Source organism: Narcine bancroftii, chromosome 4 (assembly GCF_036971445.1).
Source record: "Narcine bancroftii isolate sNarBan1 chromosome 4, sNarBan1.hap1, whole genome shotgun sequence".
NCBI lineage: Eukaryota > Metazoa > Chordata > Chondrichthyes > Torpediniformes > Narcinidae > Narcine > Narcine bancroftii.
The window spans coordinates 97,967,335-97,984,259 of record NC_091472.1 but is presented as its reverse complement, the minus strand read 5'-3'; the positions used below and the strand labels follow the sequence as shown (position 1 = coordinate 97,984,259).

General features: G+C 41.0%; 1 protein-coding gene across 10 annotated transcripts in view; it reads right to left on the bottom strand.

The window, feature by feature from the left end:
- Nucleotides 1-16,925, bottom strand: part of LOC138760870 (centromere protein J-like) — a 221,397-nt gene that overhangs the window by 20,764 nt on the left and 183,708 nt on the right. For all 10 annotated transcript variants that reach the window (XM_069932115.1, XM_069932117.1, XM_069932116.1 and 7 more), the window contains one exon: nt 8,234-8,338. In XM_069932115.1, coding sequence (XP_069788216.1) covers nt 8,234-8,338 — 105 coding nt within the window. The remainder of the gene's footprint in view (nt 1-8,233; nt 8,339-16,925) is intronic.

Sequence of the window (16,925 nt, the reverse complement as noted above, 5' to 3'; positions counted from 1 at the left end):
GTAAGTGCAGGAGTAAAAGACAACCGGTCTGCCAAGCTGGTTAAGGGTAGCAGCCAGAACTACATCAGAGGCATCGCTTTCCACCTGGAAAGGTGCATTCTTGTCCACTGCATGCATGGTGGCCTTTGTGATGTAACTCCAAATGTAGCTAAAAGCCGCCTGGGCTTTGGCTGATAATGGGAAAGAGGTGGACTTTAAGAGGGGGTGGACTTTATCCACGCAGTGAGGGGCCCACTGGACGTAGTAAGAAAAGAAGCCCAGGCACTTCCTTAAGGCCTTCATGGTCTTCGGGGATCAGGAGGTCTAACAGGGGGCACATTCGCTCGGGGTTAGGGCCAATAAAGCCATTCTCCACCACATAGCCCAGGATCGTCACTTTTAGTCCGGAACACTCACTTCCTGGAGTTGAACGTGAGGTTCAGGGCCTTGGTCATGTGGAGAAACTTCTGGAGGTTTGCGCCGTAGTCCTCCAGGGAGTGTCCACAAATGGTGACATTGTCGAGATAAGGGAAGATGGCCTTCAACCCGTATTCGTTGACCATTTTTTCCATCTGATTCTGGAAGACCAAGACTCCATTAGTGATACCAAAAGGGACCCTCTGGAACAGATAAAGCCACCTGTCTGCCTCAAATGCTGTTAGGGGTGGTCCTCGAAACAGATCGGTAACTGTTGGTATGCAGCTTTCAGGTCAATGGTCGAACAGGCCCGATACTGCGCAATTTCGTTTACCATGTTTGAAATTTAAGGGAGGGAGTATGCGTCCAGGTGTGTGAAATGAAATGGGCTCTCCATAGGCTGTTGCTGAGCTCAATGAGGTTTCCTTTGAGCAGCTGCTGAGTCTCAGCTCTAATAAATTCCCGATCCCCCACACTGTATCACCTGCTCTTTGTGGCTAATGGCTTGCAATCAGGAGTCAGGTTCAGAAACAGTTGGGGCTAGGGGATGAGGAAATCAATATTTAGGGTGAAGAGGCCGCATGTGGCATCCAGCTTTAGGGACTCTCCATTCCTGCACCCATGATTGGAGGAAGTGGACCAGAGTACTCCATGGTCATGCTTTTAAGGTGACACAGGAAGTCCAGGTCCAGCACACAAATCCTTCAATACATTCAATCGGAGCTTACAAAATTCTACCCCTTTTTACAGTTAGATGTACTATACGATACCCTGGATCGTTGCAGAGTGCAAGAGCAAAGCTAGGAAAATATGATAGTGCGTCGGGTACACTTTTAAGTTTACCGCAGAGCAGTTGCAGAGTTTATAAAGCTCTCGGTGGAGCTAGTGTCTACCAAGCAATCAGTCAAGTGTCTGTCTGTTTACCCTCACCTCCATCGTTGAGTTATTAAATTGGTGAGATATTGTCTGATCCAGGATGACTGATGCCAGTGCTCTGGAAACCCTGTTGCTCCCCATGCCAATGTCGACTCTCTGCTCCTGGCCTGTGGGCAGACAAGATGGCATTGACCATAAGGCACGGCAAGATGTCTGCCCTCCATCTAGATCCAAAGGAGGACTAGGTGGCATCGACCTTGAGGTGCAGCAATATGGCTGCCGTTGCTTCCCATGATGCTTTACTTCCAGTGGTGGATCTCGCCACGAGGCCCAGCAAAATGCTGGCAGCGAGCAGCATGGAGAGGCTGAGGCTGGAACTTCAGGACTCGGCAGCGGCAGCACGGAGAGGCTGAGGTCAGCACTTCAGGACTCGGGCACGGGTCAAACACCAATTCGGGAGTTGCACACGCGATCACCCTCTTTGGGTTCCCCTTATCTCTGCAGACCTTCACCCAGTGCCATTGCTTACCATATCCTGAGCACACAGCATCCTTCATGGGGCATCAGATGCGGGGGTACTGGGCCTGTCCAAAGAAGTAGCAACCCTGGTCGCATGTGGCCACACCAGTCAGCGCTGGGGCTGCAGGGGTCACCAGCACCCCATTGACCTGGTCTTCTGAAAATGCGCTGCTTTCGCTCGTGAGGTCATCAGCAAATAGTTGGGCCTTTTGGAGTGCTTTCGCCAGCTTCAAGGTGCTGGCCAAGTCTTTCTTCCCCAGCTCTAGCTGCCTCACGTACCTCGACCTCACTCCTGCCATGAGGGTGTCCTGGAGTTGTTCCTCCTATCTCACCCAGACCATGATTGCTTGGTAGTGGCATTTTCTAGTCAGGGCCCGTAGTGCAAGGACATAATCGTCCAGTGACTCAACCAGATGTTGCCGACGTTGAGAGAGCCAGTGTCTTGCCATCACACAGTGGGCCTTAAAGCCTTCTATGCCAAACTTGTAAGTAGCTCAGTTCCTAATGACAGCGAACCCCTTGGGGCTGACTCGAGAAAGGTGCATATCTCTGGAGATTATCTAAGTTGAAGACATATTGTGTGGCCATCAGGTAGGACTGAAAGCACTTCAGCTAGTAGGCAAATTCCTCTGGGGCCTCTGGGACAGAGGGTCAACCTGGAGCATGCCTCGTTTCAACCGGGCTTCCATCCTGCTTCAAAGTTAAGCTATTAAAATTGTAACATGACTGATTGCACTCAGAGACAAGTGAGGCGTACAAACGCGCTTTTAATAGATTAAAATCAAAGGCCAGTAGATATAATAGTCCTCAGATGAATCTGAGGTACGGCGGGAAAACCAGGGTTTATATTGGGGTAGGTGAGGGTGGAGACAAGGGAGGAGCCAGCCATCAGAACAATACACAGACTTCCAGTTCACTGCAGAGAGACTTTTTCCTTTAAGAAAGGAGGAGATACAAACAAGAGGATAAGAGTTGAGAGTTAGAGGGCAAAAGTTTAGAGGAAACATGAGGGGGGACTTCTTAACTCAGAGAGTGGTGGATGTGTGGAACGACCTTCCAGACGAAGTGGCGGAGGCAAGCTCAATATTAGCAGAAGTTGGATATGTATATGGATGGGAAAGGAATGGAGGGTTATGGGTTGAGTGTAGGTCAGTGGGGTTAGGTGGAAGAAAGTGTTCAGCATAGACTCGAAGGACCATATTGGCCTGTTTCTGTGCTGTAATTGTTATATGGTTATGGTTATATGGTTAATGAGGATACAAAGATTTTCATCAAGGTCCCAGCAATCTCTTTTCTTGACACTTTCAATAACCTGGAATATATCCCATCAAATCCTGGGGACTTACCCACATTAAAGCCGTCCAAAAGATACAGCACTGCCTCTTTCTGGATCCCAAAACGCCCTGATATTCTAGCATTATCCACTATGCTCTCTCTATCCTCTATGTCCATCTCCTTAGTGAATACTGATGCAAAATACTCATTACCTCATCTACTTCCAAGCATGAATTCTCTCTTTTGTTTTTGAGTGGCCCTATCCTTTCCATAATTGTCCTCTTGTTTTTAATACAATATTCTTTGTAATTATTTAATCCTGCTCACCAAAGACATTTTGTGGCCACTTTGGGCCTTCTTAATGTCCTGCTTGTGTTCTTTCCTGCAATCTTTATACTCTTCAAGGGCCCATCTGAATTTAATTTCCTACTTTTTACATACACTTCCTTTTTCATCTTTTGACTAAATTCACAACCTCTCTTCCTATCCCTCTTCTTCCTTACTGGAACATGCCAGTCTTGGAATCTTATTACCTGGTATTTAAACAACTCTCACATATTAATTATAGACTTGTCCAGTAGCAGTTCATCCCAATCAGCTTCACCTAGATCATGTCTAATAATATTACCCTGTGCCCCCTCCCAATTTAATATTTTCCCACAATTTTGCAGGTTTATCCTTGTTATGGGACACAGTTGGCATAGAGGTTAGCGCAATAGCTTTACAGCGCTAGCGATCAGGACTGGAACTGGGTTTGAATCTTGTGCTGTCTGTAAGGAATTTGTACATTCTCCCCATGTCTGTGGGGCTTTCTCCGGGGACTCCAGTTTTCTCCCACCCTTCAAAAATGTACCGGGATGTTGGTTAATGGGGTGTAAATTGGGCGGCACAGACTCGTAGGGTCAAATTGGCCTGTTACATTGCTGTACTTCTACATTTAAAAATTTAAATAATTATTTTGAAACTTAAGAAATTGCTATCACTATTCTCAAAAGCCTCTTCGACTGAAACTTCACTCACCGCTGGGCAGACTCATTTCCCAGAACAATGTCTGGTATTGGCCCTTTCCTGGTTGAACTTGTTACGAGCCAAAAGGACTCCAAAACCCAGCAGCAATAGATATTCACCATGACAAATGGTTACTTAAATAAAAGTTGTTTTTAATTATCTTTAAACATGAAAACAGAATCAAACCTTAACTTATCTCTATTAACTAAACTAAACCCAACTTAACCCCCTCTAATTCTAAGCGCACATGTACGATGTGTGTGTAAATTTAAGAAAAGTTATTTGGTTCACAGTTCAATCTCACTTCTCATTCTTCCAAGTTCACTGGTTGCAGGCAATTCTTATACTGTGCACAGAATTTCACATGTATAAAGTTCATCAGGTTTTTGTGCTTGAAAGGTAAATGTTTACCGCCCAGGAAGGTTCTTGTAGGGGTTGTAGAGAGATTTGTTATTCCAGGATTTCCGCAACTGAGGTACCACCATTAGTCACATCAATGTCTTGATGATGAAACTTGCCCCATCAAGATTCTCCAGATGATATCCTCTTTCTGTCAGGCTATCACAGAATTCCTTTCTGTTCCCCTTATTCCAAGAGAAACATCAGACAGATAGTACTTCCAGCCATCCACCACTATGGAGCTTTCTTCAGTTCCAACAAGCTTCCTGGCTTGCACTGTTCAGCTGCTTTCAGTCACACACACACTAGCTGAGAGAGTTTGTTTCCCCTCTCTCTCCCTCCAACTGAGACAGCTAGAAAGCCCATGTGACTCTCTCACTTACAAAACCCCCCACCTTCTTCAGCAAACCACAGGAGTTCTCCTTCTGCTCTCATCTGTTGCTTTAGTTAAACAAAACCCAAGAGTGACATTTCTGTGAGCACAAAAGATACTTGCAAACAGCCAGATTGTCTTCAGTCTAAAACAATGGTCTATTCATTTTATGACGTCATTTCAATTAGCACCTACTTGTGAAATGTGCATAGCATTCTCCATAGTTTCTGTAAAGTCCACTGAATATGAATTCTTCAGTATTTCAAATAAGTTCTGTTTTAAAATGAGTGTATGTATGTAACCTACTCTAATTTTACCAATTATCTCTCAAATATATATTCCATTACAAACTATCTACATGCTGCTTCAAGAAACCTTCTGGATGCACCTAACAAATTTAGCCGACTCTTCCTCTAGCATTAAGGACATCCCCAGAAATTAAAATCTCCCATATGACAACACTGTTGCTTTTACATCTTTCGATAATCTATCTACATATCTGTTCCTCTATCTCTTGGCTTTTGAGAGGCCAGTAGTATAACCTTATTATTATTCACATGCCCAACACTAGACATCTGAAACAGATACTCTGTTCTAAATGTATGGTCTAAACCTGTGCAGAGTGACAAATAAGAGTTTTGGATAATATTGACAATTTGAATCCATTAATCGAAAGCACACAGAAGCTTGGGTAAATGGTGTTAAGAGTGCATCATGGTTCCCACATAGGCCTCAGCAGTCACTTCTGAAGCCCTAGACTTAGAATAAAAAAAAGTTTCCTCAATCCAGAGACAATGCCCAAGAAGCTACAACAGTTGTAAATATTCATAGAACCATAGAACATTACAGCACAGAAACAGGCCCCTCCAGTCTGTGCCGAACCATTTTTTTTGCTTTGTCCCACTGATTTGCATCCTAACCATGGCCCTCCATACCTCTCCCATCCATGTACCTGTCCAAATTCTTCTTAAATGTTAAAATTGAGGCCGCATTCATCACCTCAGCATTCATCACACTCCCACCACTCTCTGTGTGAAGAAGATTACCCTCATGTTCCCCCTAACTCAATTCTTGAAGTCCAGATAACATCCTAGTAAATCTTCTCTGCACTCTTTCTATCTTATTGATATCTGTCCTGTAGTTAGGTGACCAAAATTGCACACAATACTCTACATTTTCCCTCACTAATGTCTTTTACAACTTTATCATAATATCCCAACACTTATGCTCAATACTTTGATTTAATAAGGCCAATCCTATTCACCTGTGATGCCACTTTCAGGGAATTATGTATCTGTATTCCCAGATCCATCTGTTCTACCACATTCCTCAGTGCCCTACCATTTACCATGTAATCAAACATAGTTATATGTAATGATGGTAACTAAATTAAGGAATTTAAATTTAAGATTGATAACTTTATACTAAGCAGATGTATTAGGGGATATGAAGCTAATATGGTGTTATTGAAACACATCAGTAAGATCGAAAGAATGCAGAGGAGATTTACTAGATGTAGACCATCTTCAGGAGTTGAGTTACAGGGAAAGATTAAACAGGTTAAAACTTTATTCTGTAGAGCATAGAAGAATGAGGGGAGATTTGATAGAGGTTTACAGAATTATGAGGGAAATAGACAGAGTAAATGCGATAGGCACTTTCCACTTAGATTGAGAGAGATAAATACGAGAGGACATGGCTTTAGGGTGAAAAGTGAAAGGTTTAGCGGGAACCTTAGTGGGAACGTCTTCACTCAGAGAGTGATGGGAGTTTGGAATAAGCTGCCATGTAATGTGGTAAATGTGGGCTCACTCTTAAGAATAAATTGGATAGATACATGGAAGGAAGTGGTCTGGAAGGTTATGGAATGGGTGCAGGTTGGTGGCACTAGAGGAATGATGTTTTGGCACAGACTAGAAGGGCTGAATGGCCTGTTTTCTGTACTGTAGTTTTGCATGGTTTTATGAAAGGAGAGGCAGGTTAATAGGCCTGAATGGCTTTCTCCTCTTACTCTCCCCAGTTACATTCTTAAAAAAAACTAGTAAAAGTATTGTGTCAGAGAAAACAGATAAAAATAAAATATACTTAAAATGATTTAAACTGCTGGATTTTCCCTCTGTAGAAGTGTAGCATTCTTAATATCATAGTGACTGATTACCCACCTAACAGGTTATTCTAAATCAACTAAAATTTTCTAGAATGGTTGAGTTAGAGTTCTTTATATTGTGACAGATTATGTTGTGTTTGTATTGAATATAGATATATTTTTTGGAGATAAATTGGGGCAGGTTTTTTAGTGTAGGTCACATACCAACACTTCAAAACAAAAAAAAACCAGAGCTTTGCTCAAGTCAGACAGGGCAGCTTCTGGGGGCCTTTGCAAACATTCTGGGGAGTGCCCAAGAGACTTCACTAATGGATTGTTGTTTTGAAAAGCAACAGATAAAAGAGATTGGAGGAGTAGTTTGGGGACGCAGGCTGTCTGGGAGTGCAGCTTGCTGTTCTAAGAGGGTCATGTGGTTTTTGGAAGCAGAGGGAGTTGAACAGCTTTTTCTCTGAGAGAGAGAGAGAGAGAGAGAGAGAGAGAGAGAGAGAGAGAGAGAGTGATCAGTTCTGCAGTGGTACCAGTCAACAGCAGCAGCTAGGACTAGAACAAGACAAGCTGGAAAGCTTGTGGAAAAATCCCATTTGGAAGATGGGTTGTAAGTGCTTAGTTCAGCCTGGTCAAAGCCCTTGTGGTTCATGCAAGAGGAGAGGACTGGCTGCCTAATGTTTCACTTGAAATAAAAGAAACAAAAAGGTGACCTGAAAGAAAGAGATTATCATCGGGAAAACCCTGATGGGGCAAGTTTCTTTGGCAAGGCACTGATGAGGCTGATTAAAAGGGATCAGTTTGTGTCCAGGAACAACAAATCTCTCTCTGAAATCCAACAAGAACCTTCCTGAGCGGTAACCATTTACCTTCCAAGCACCAAAGCCTGGTGAACTTTATAAATGTTAAATTCTGTGCACAGTGTAAGAATTGCCTGCAACCAGTGAACTTGGAGGAATGAGAAGTGAGATTGGACTGTGAAACAAAGAACTTTTTTGAACTTGCATACACATTACATACGCATACACTTAGAATTAGAAGGGGGCTAAGTTAGGTTAGTTAAGTTAATACTAATAAAGTATGATCCAGTTTTCATGTTTAAAGATAATTAAACACAACTTTTGTTTAAGTAACCATTTGTTATGGTGAATATCTATTGCTGCTGGGTTTTGGGGTCCTCTGGGTTCATAACAATACAGTAGTAAGAATTAATTGCCCCATTAATTCAGTCTATTACAAAATTACATATTTTCTTGTGAATGTTTCATTACTGTGTTTTATCTGTGCCAGATTACCTTGCCATCTGGATATCGGATTTCTTCCCTGATATCATCTTGGGTAGCATTACTCTTCAAATGACTATTTTCTCTTCTTAATAAAACAGAGCTTGGACAAGATACCTGAAGAAACAAAACAAATTGCTTAAAGCTGGTTGATGAAAATAAAACTCTAAACCAAAAAGCATGTATTTTGTCTTTTTGTTCATCCGAGAATGATGCCAGAGCCGCTGTAGCGGCAGCTCTGCTGCTGGTGTAGTCCAGCTGCCATGGACTGCCTTTGGCTACGCATGGGCTTTGAATGGCTCATTGAGGGAGCTGACAGTCCTTTTATCTGAAATCCCACGGCCACAGGTCTGTGCCCAAAATGGCAGCGCCTATTAATTGGCAGCAGCCACGAGGGACTGCAGACTCCAGGGAAGCAAAGGACTGGAGTAAGGCACAGGAAGATCACCCCTCCAACTAAGAAGGAGAAGCGGAGGAGACGACCTGCAGGATGGTAATCACAGCAGTGGACCAGTGAGGGGGCTCTGCATCTGAAGGACCAGTGCTTGTGGTCGGCTGTTGGAGACTGCTATCAGGAGACTCACGATGGGCTTGGACTGCTGGAGACTGGATTGAATTGGCTAAGGGAGTACCAGGTTGAAGTGCCAATTGATGAAGTAGACAAAGATGATGTGGTCAAACAATAATCATGGCTTTTATTAGCAGAAACTCATGGTACAATAATGAAAGACAACAGTTATACCCAAGGGGAGTGTCCTTAACAGTAGAGATAATGCACAGCCAATGTTAGTACAGAGGGGAGACAGGCACCTTGGCAGACATTCACCACACAGGTATTGGAACCGGGATGCAAAGGGGTGCCGAAGATGCTGAAGGGTTCTTAACTGTGTTGGAAGTTTGGATCTGGAGCTTGGGTTGCAAATCGTTTGGACTTGACTCTATGTGGCTGCAGGGGCTGAAAAATGCGAGGCAAATCTATGGACACTCGGCAACTCTTGGGGGACTCTTATCTTTTGCTTCACTCTCTCTGTGTAAGTCTGACTGTAATACTGTAAGAGGCACTCAAGCAATTCCTGCCAGTGGCGAATCTATCTGCCTTGCAGCAGGCAAAAAGGAATTTCATGTAATATGACACTGTTTTATTACAATGATAATAAATTGAATCTTGAATTTCTTCTTAGCTTTCTTTTGCACATGGTTTTATTACATTTATACAACTGGTTAGATAGCACCCACCCCTCTGAACCAAGTTGATTGTAAATAACTGAGGATCAAGCACTGAATCTTAAGGTACTCCTCTTATTACAACTTGCTTACAACAAATGACTTGCTTGTACCTAATATTGTTTTTCAATCCATCCTAATATATAAAAACTCTAATTTGTAAAACATGTTTGTCTTCAATAAATTAGCATTCTAATCACATAAGAATTTTCAACATTTTGTGGACTTGAGGGTTTTCCCTTCCACTGATACCAGGCAAACTGGTCTGAAGAATTCTATATTTTCTCTCCCCATTCTTTCTCAGTATTATCATGTTTTTCATCTTTCAGTCCACAGGTATAATTCTAAAAAGATGGAATTCTGGAAACCACTTTTGCTGTAAGGACTCTTAAAACTCTAGATTATAGGGCACCATAACCATGGGATTAGGAAACATAAGAGACTACAGACAGCAGAATCTGAAGCAAATGACAAACTGCTGAAAGAACTCAACAGGTCAAGCAGCATCTGTAAAGGTAAAGGGATGGATGATGTTTTAGGTTGAATCCCTGCATCAATTTGATTTTTGCTTTGTAACCATGGTATTGTTTTCTTTTATTTCAATTAATTACTCCAGTAATTGTTTTGTTAAAACTAATCTATTTAAGTTTCTTATTCTTTCTAGTCCCTTGGTTCTCCATTAATTCAAGAATTAAAAAAAAAATTTCTGTGAAGTCAGTGGCAGAATATTAGTGCAATATGTCCTTTATTTTCTTTTCACTGATTTAATTTCCTCTATCTTGATTTGTAAACATATATTTTCTTCCATATCAGACCATTTAAAAAGAAAACTATATATTTGTGCTATAAAGGCAGCACGGTTGGCTTAGCCATTAGTGCAACACCTTTGCCGTGCCAGTGATCAGGACTGGGGTTCAAATCCCACGATGTCTGTAAGGAGTTTGTAAGTTCTCCCCGTATCTGCGTGGGTTTTCCAATTTTATAATTGAAGTAGAACTCATAGGGTTTTGTAATAAGTCCAGTCATGCTGCATCTTTGAGCCTTAGGTGTATACTTGCCACAAATGTAACAGAATGTATTGCAGTTGTTAAGACATTGACAAAATATTTCTGCTGCAATGAATCTTTCTGAAGACAATAAATGCTATTGTTAAGTACACTCACTATTCTATTGCCTGAAGAACATGTACATCAGTAAGTGTTCAATCTATATCAATGTAATGCATAGAATATGCATATGTGAGCTGCTTTTATAGTCTGACTGCATCTATCCTGACTAAGCATGCCCAGGCCTAAGACAACATTTGCATAGCACCTGCTCTGAGTGTATGCACTGGCATGCTTGAACTGACCAAAACAGTTTACTTCGTGGGCAATATACCAGTAGATTTAAATCACAAAAATTAGTTATATCTAAAAAAAAGTATGATATATGAAAATTTTAAGGTGATTTTCGTGATCAGCAGCCCAAAATCCATAAAATACACTCAAAATTGTCCAGTGAGAAAGTGAGTCTTGATCCACATCAGGTAGCAGTGATCCTTCATGTTTACTGGAAGATGCAGTAACCTACGTCACTCTCTACGACAAACATCTTTAGCACTGAGGCACACGTTATACTCCACCGAGCAGGCCTTGTTGTTGCCAGATTCCTGATACAGACATTTTGTCCTGAGCCTCATCACAAGAAGAAATCATCAAAGTCTCATGGATGTATTCAAAGGCTCCTTGAAAAGGTGTAACATCTTACTTGGTAATCCCTGCCCAATGATAGCACAAAGTGGAGAAGAAGCATTCTATATGGCAGTGAAAGCAGGAAGTCCATGCATTAGGAGCATACAGAGCACTGTGATAATGGTGGAAGGAGTATGCCATCTCATAATCTACAAACCTGCACTGATTCCCCAGGGACGCTGGTTTCCTCCCACTGTTTGAAACGAACCGGGGTGGGTGGGGGGGGGGTGAAGGTTAATTGGGCATAAATTGGGCGGCATGGGCTCATGGGCCAAAATGGCCTGTTACCGTGTTATATGTTTAAATTAAAAAAAAAATTAAATTTAAAAATATGCTGTCTCCCTGGGCAGTTTACTGTCAGACTAGGAAGAGCAGCTAAAGCTTGCAGCGCTGACTGAACTTCACAAAAAAATTGTAGGACAATTAAAATGGAAATAGGAATACATATTGGAGAAGGAATGGCTGCCCTTAAGGTGGAGCTACAGACTGTAAAAACACAATTTGTGGCCGAAAAAGTATCAACAGACACCAAACTGAGAGAAATTAAAGATACTGATGGAGAGATAGAATGTTTAATGTCATTTGGAAGTGAGGTTCCGGAGAAATAATATCAGGACAGTGGGGATTCCTGAAGGAACTGACAGCATGAGTAAAAATGCTGAATTAGCTTTATTAAAAGAAGCGCTTGGACTAGATAAAGAGCCACTGGTGGACAAAGCATACTGCACCCTACAGCCGAAACCAGGGCTGGGGAAGTGACCACAGGCCTATGTAGCCAGATCTCATTATTACAGTGATTGAGTGGATGTCCTACGCCATGCCAAAGAACACCATGAGGAACAACAGAAAGGGATGACTATCTCAATTTTTCTCGACCTTACTGTGAAAGTGTCCCGAGCCTGGGTGGCATTCAATGACATCAAAAGGGAACTGCATGCCCTGGAGAGGGTCCAATATGGGTTAAACTACCTAGCATGACTATGGATCACTTATGGCAACGAGATTTCCTCTCGGCTGAATAAGTGAGAGTATGACAAGACATTGAAAAAGAACTGATTAAAGTCCATATGCAGTGGGGCACTGCCACTTGTTTGGCATTCTTATTTTAATCCGCAGTTACTAAATTTGTTAAGGGGAATTCCAAGACTTGTTAATTCGGCATTACTACTGTTAAATTCATACATGGATTTATTGGGCTAAATAACATAGAGTTTACTGAAGTGCCTTGTAATGTGTACAAAGTTAAATATATATTTTTAAAAAAGTGTATACACAATCTCACTTTGATGTACCCCTGTAATATTTTTACATTATGTTCAAACATTAACAATGAAATGTGCTTTGAAAGGCTGAAAGTGTGTGTATTTTCAAGTAAAAGTTGCTAAATTGATTAAAAAAACTCAGAAAGAAACCATCTTGGAGTTTTTATTCTGGGCTAATATGATGGGGAGGAGGAAAATGGGGAAACAGCACTCAAAGATGTTGGGTCAGTACTGATGGATCTAGACTGTGAGGATGTTGGGGTGGGATCACAGGTGTTGGTGGATAGGGATGTGGAAGTGCTGAAACGATCAGAGTTTGGAAGGGAAAATGGGGAGGTGATTGAACCCAAACAATTAGGGTGCAGGAGAGAGGGGGAAGAGTAATGATGAGTTTTGGAACAATTCATTGCTGCTCATGCTCCAAAAAGAACTGATATAATTTCAGCCACCCCCAACATAGCAATTATGTAAGAAGCACATGGAGAACAATAAAACCTGCTTGAAAGAACCTGGAAGTGGTCAAAATTATCGAAGTTACTGAGGGAGAATAACTTGGAGGAGAGAAGTGAAATGGGACTAATGGAATTGTTCTACTAGTAACCAGCACAAATTAGATGGGATGAATAGTCTCATGTACTGTAACAGTCCAAAAAGGGGTGGGTTAGTAGTGAAAATGGCAGCGTTGCTCCTGGTGTGGTCCTGGAGAACGGGGATCGGAGTCACAGCACTGCACCAAAAAGTTCAACCACCCAGTTCGTTAGAGGAGCCAATGGTGTTTTTAAACTAAAATCCTACATCAACGATTCTGTGCTCAAGATGGCAGAGCCTGGAGGAGTCACGTGATGGAGTAGTGGTCGGTTGGGTAAAACCAGACTTCTCCAGAAAAAAAGTTAGGAAAAGACAAAGCTCAACAAAAATAAAATATAAGAAATAGAAGATAAAGTTACAGAGAAGAGAAAGAAGACGGCACTCTAGAAGGAGAAAGTAAAAACAACCAAAAAAAAGAAAAAAAGTCACCAGAGAAGAAAGAAGAAGCCTTTACCTGCACAAAGGAACAGGAAGCTGTGGTGGAGAGGAGCGCCCGATCCCCAAGGTTGGTGCCTGCCCTGCAGAGTCGCGACCTCCCAACCGGTGGACTTCAAAAATGGCTCTCGGAGCCAAACAAAAGTGCGCAATCAAAGGAAAAAGAGGACACCGACAGGAGGTGGGCTCAGTAGAGGAGCGGGCAGCCACAGTACGACCAGCTGAGGGACGCCCGACACCAGGGCACTCAGCTGGAGGATGAGGATGGTGGCAGGGGAGGGAGCGAGGAAACAGACGAGGGCAGAAAGACGGGGGGGGTGACCGACAAGAGGATCAACGGCAGGAGGCCTGACAGACGGGCAGCCCAGGAGGGGAGGACCAACAGCAAGAGGAGGCCCGACAAGAGATATAAACAGCTCATCAGGAAAAACAGAAGAGACACAAAGAGAAGAAGAAGACACAAACACAGTTACAGACACAGAAGGAGAGGAAGAAGAAGACCAAGATCTTCACAAAGAAATAGAAGGTAAAACTGATGTAGAGAATATAGATAAAGCTTTTTTTGAAGAACAAATGAGATCATTAAAAGAATGGTTATCATTATAATTTAGTGCAATTAAAATAAAAATGAAAAGAGCAGAAGATAAAATGAAAAGTTTAGAACTGGTCGTGACAGAAATAGAGAAAAGAGTAGAGAATGGGGAAGAGCGAGAAACGGCTGTAGAAATGGAAGTAAATGACTTAAGAGAAAAATTGGAAGAAAGTGACCAAAAAATTAAAGAGACACAAGAGTTGTTATCTCAGAAAATTGATATGTTGGAAAATTATAGTAGGCGAAACAACATAAAAATAGTGGGCCTGAAGGAGGATGAAGAAGGTACAGACATGAAGGAATTTATAAAAGGATGGATCCCGAAGGCCCTGGGAACGACAGAAATGCAGGAAGAAACAGAAATAGAAAGGGCACACAGACCATTAGCTCTGAAACTGCAGACACATCAAAAACCAAGATCCATCTTAGTAAAATTTTTGAGATATACGACAAGAGAAAATAAACTGGAACAGGCAAGGTATAAAGTTAGAGAAGATAATAAAGCCATTGAAATACAAGGGTCAAAAAATATTTTTTTACCCAGACATAAGTTTTGAACTCTTAAAGAAGAGGAAGGAGTTTAATACAGCGAAAATGATTTTATGGATAAAAAGTTATAAATTCATGTTAAGACATCCAGCCGTGCTTAAAATATTTATACCGGGGGAGAAAAGCAGACTGTTCTCGGATCCGGAGGAAGCACAAGAGTTTGCAGAACATTTGCAGGACAGAAGAAGAGATGAAGAGATGTAGCAAGAATGAAGAACGGCGATAAAGTATATATAAAGATGTAAAAACAATGTATATCTAAAGAACTAAAGAGGGAAAAGAGAAGGGAATGAAGGAAGTAAGGGGAAAAAAAAGAGAGAGCTTTGTTAATTGTGTGTAAAAAAAGCGTTTTCTGGGGGGCTGGGGGGGGGAGAGGGAATAACCGTCACTGCAAAATCAGTTGACGCTTGCGAGCAAGATCGCAATCCAAATGGAAAGGGGAGTTATGGTTGCCCGGCAAGGGATAAGGGGCAACTCAGAGAAGGGGGGGAGCATTTGGGGTTAAGGCATTATTGAGTGTGGGAGTTGTTTTAAATGTGTTGTCATACATTGAGTTTAATAAGGGAAAACTAAGAGATGAAAATGGAAAAAAGGGGGATGGAGGTGGCGAGGAAGTGGAAAAGAGGTGTAAGCAAGATATAAGATGGCCATGTTGAACTATATGACTATAAACATTAATGGAATACATAACCAAATTAAAAGGAAGAGGCTACTAAATTTACTGAAGAAAGGAAAAATAGATATAGCATTTGTGCAGGAAACGCATCCAACTGAAGTGGAACATAACAAATTAAAGAGAGACTGGGTAAGACACGTAGCGGCACCATCATATAATTCAAAAGGTAGAGATGTAGCCATATTAGTTAACAAAATGTACCAATCAAATAGAGGAGGAAATAATAGATCCAGCAGGGAGGTATGTAGTGATAAAGAGTCAGATATACTCAAAATTTTGGAATTTGCTCAATATATATGCACCTAACGAAGAGGATCAAAAGTTTATGCAGGATATTTTTTTGAAGATTGTAGACATACAAGAAAATATATTGATAGGAGGGGATTTTAACCTTAATTTGGATCCAATGTTTGATAAAACTTGTCAAAAGTCAAGCAAAAAGAATAAAGTAGCCAAGTTTATGATTAAATCAATGCAGGAAATGAGACTTATGGATATACGGAGGAGGTAACACCCAAGAGAGAAAGAATATTCATATTATTCAAGTAGGCATAAAATATACTCAAGAATTGATATGTTTTTGTTGTCGGCCCATAATCAAGGGAGAGTTAGGAAAACTGAGTATAAAGCTAGACTACTATCAGATCATTCACCCCTGTTATTAGCAATAGAAGTGGAGGACATCCCACCAAGAACATATAGATGGAGGTTAGACTCCATGCTACTTAAAAGGCAGGAATTTAGAGAGTTTATTGAATGCCAAATTAAAACATATTTTGAAATAAACACAGAATAAGTGAAAGACAAATTTATATTATGGGATGCAATGAAAGCCTTCATTAGAGGACAGATAATAAGTTATGTAACTAAGATGAAAAAGGATTACAATCGGGAAATAGAGCAGTTGGAAAGGGAGATAGTAAGTACAGAAAAGGAACTAGTATAAAGGGATGATATAATGAAAAAGAGAATTGGCAGACAAAAAAATAAAATTCAAAACATTACAAACGTACAAGGTGGAGAAGAACATAATGAAAACAAAGCAAAAGTATTACGAACTGAGAGAAAAATCACATAAAATATTAGCCTGGCAACTTAAAACAGAACAAGCTAAAAGAACTGTATTGGCATCAAGGAAAAAGGACAAACAAATTACATATAACCCAACAGAGATTAATGAAAACTTTAAGGAAAAGCCTTTGACAGAGTAGAGTGGAACTAATTATTTAAAGTATTACAGAAGTTCAATCTAACAGAAAAATATATTAATTGGATTAAAGCATTATATAATGGACCGTTGGCGAAGGTAGCAGTAAATGGATATGTATCGAACCAATTTAAATTAAGTAGGTCAACTAAACAGGGATGTCCATTATCCCCCTCATTGTTCGTCTTAGCAATAGAACCTTTGGCAGAACTGATAAGAATAGAAAATAAAATAATAGGGATGAAAATAAAGGAGGAGTATAAATCAGCTTATTTGCAGATGACATCATAGTATACCTAACAGAACCAGAGATATTAATAAAAGAATTACATAAAAAATTGAAGGAATATGGAGAAATATCAGGTACAAGATCAACGCAAAGAAAAGTGAAGTGATGCCAATGAGTAACGCGGATTATACAGAATTTATAAAAGAATC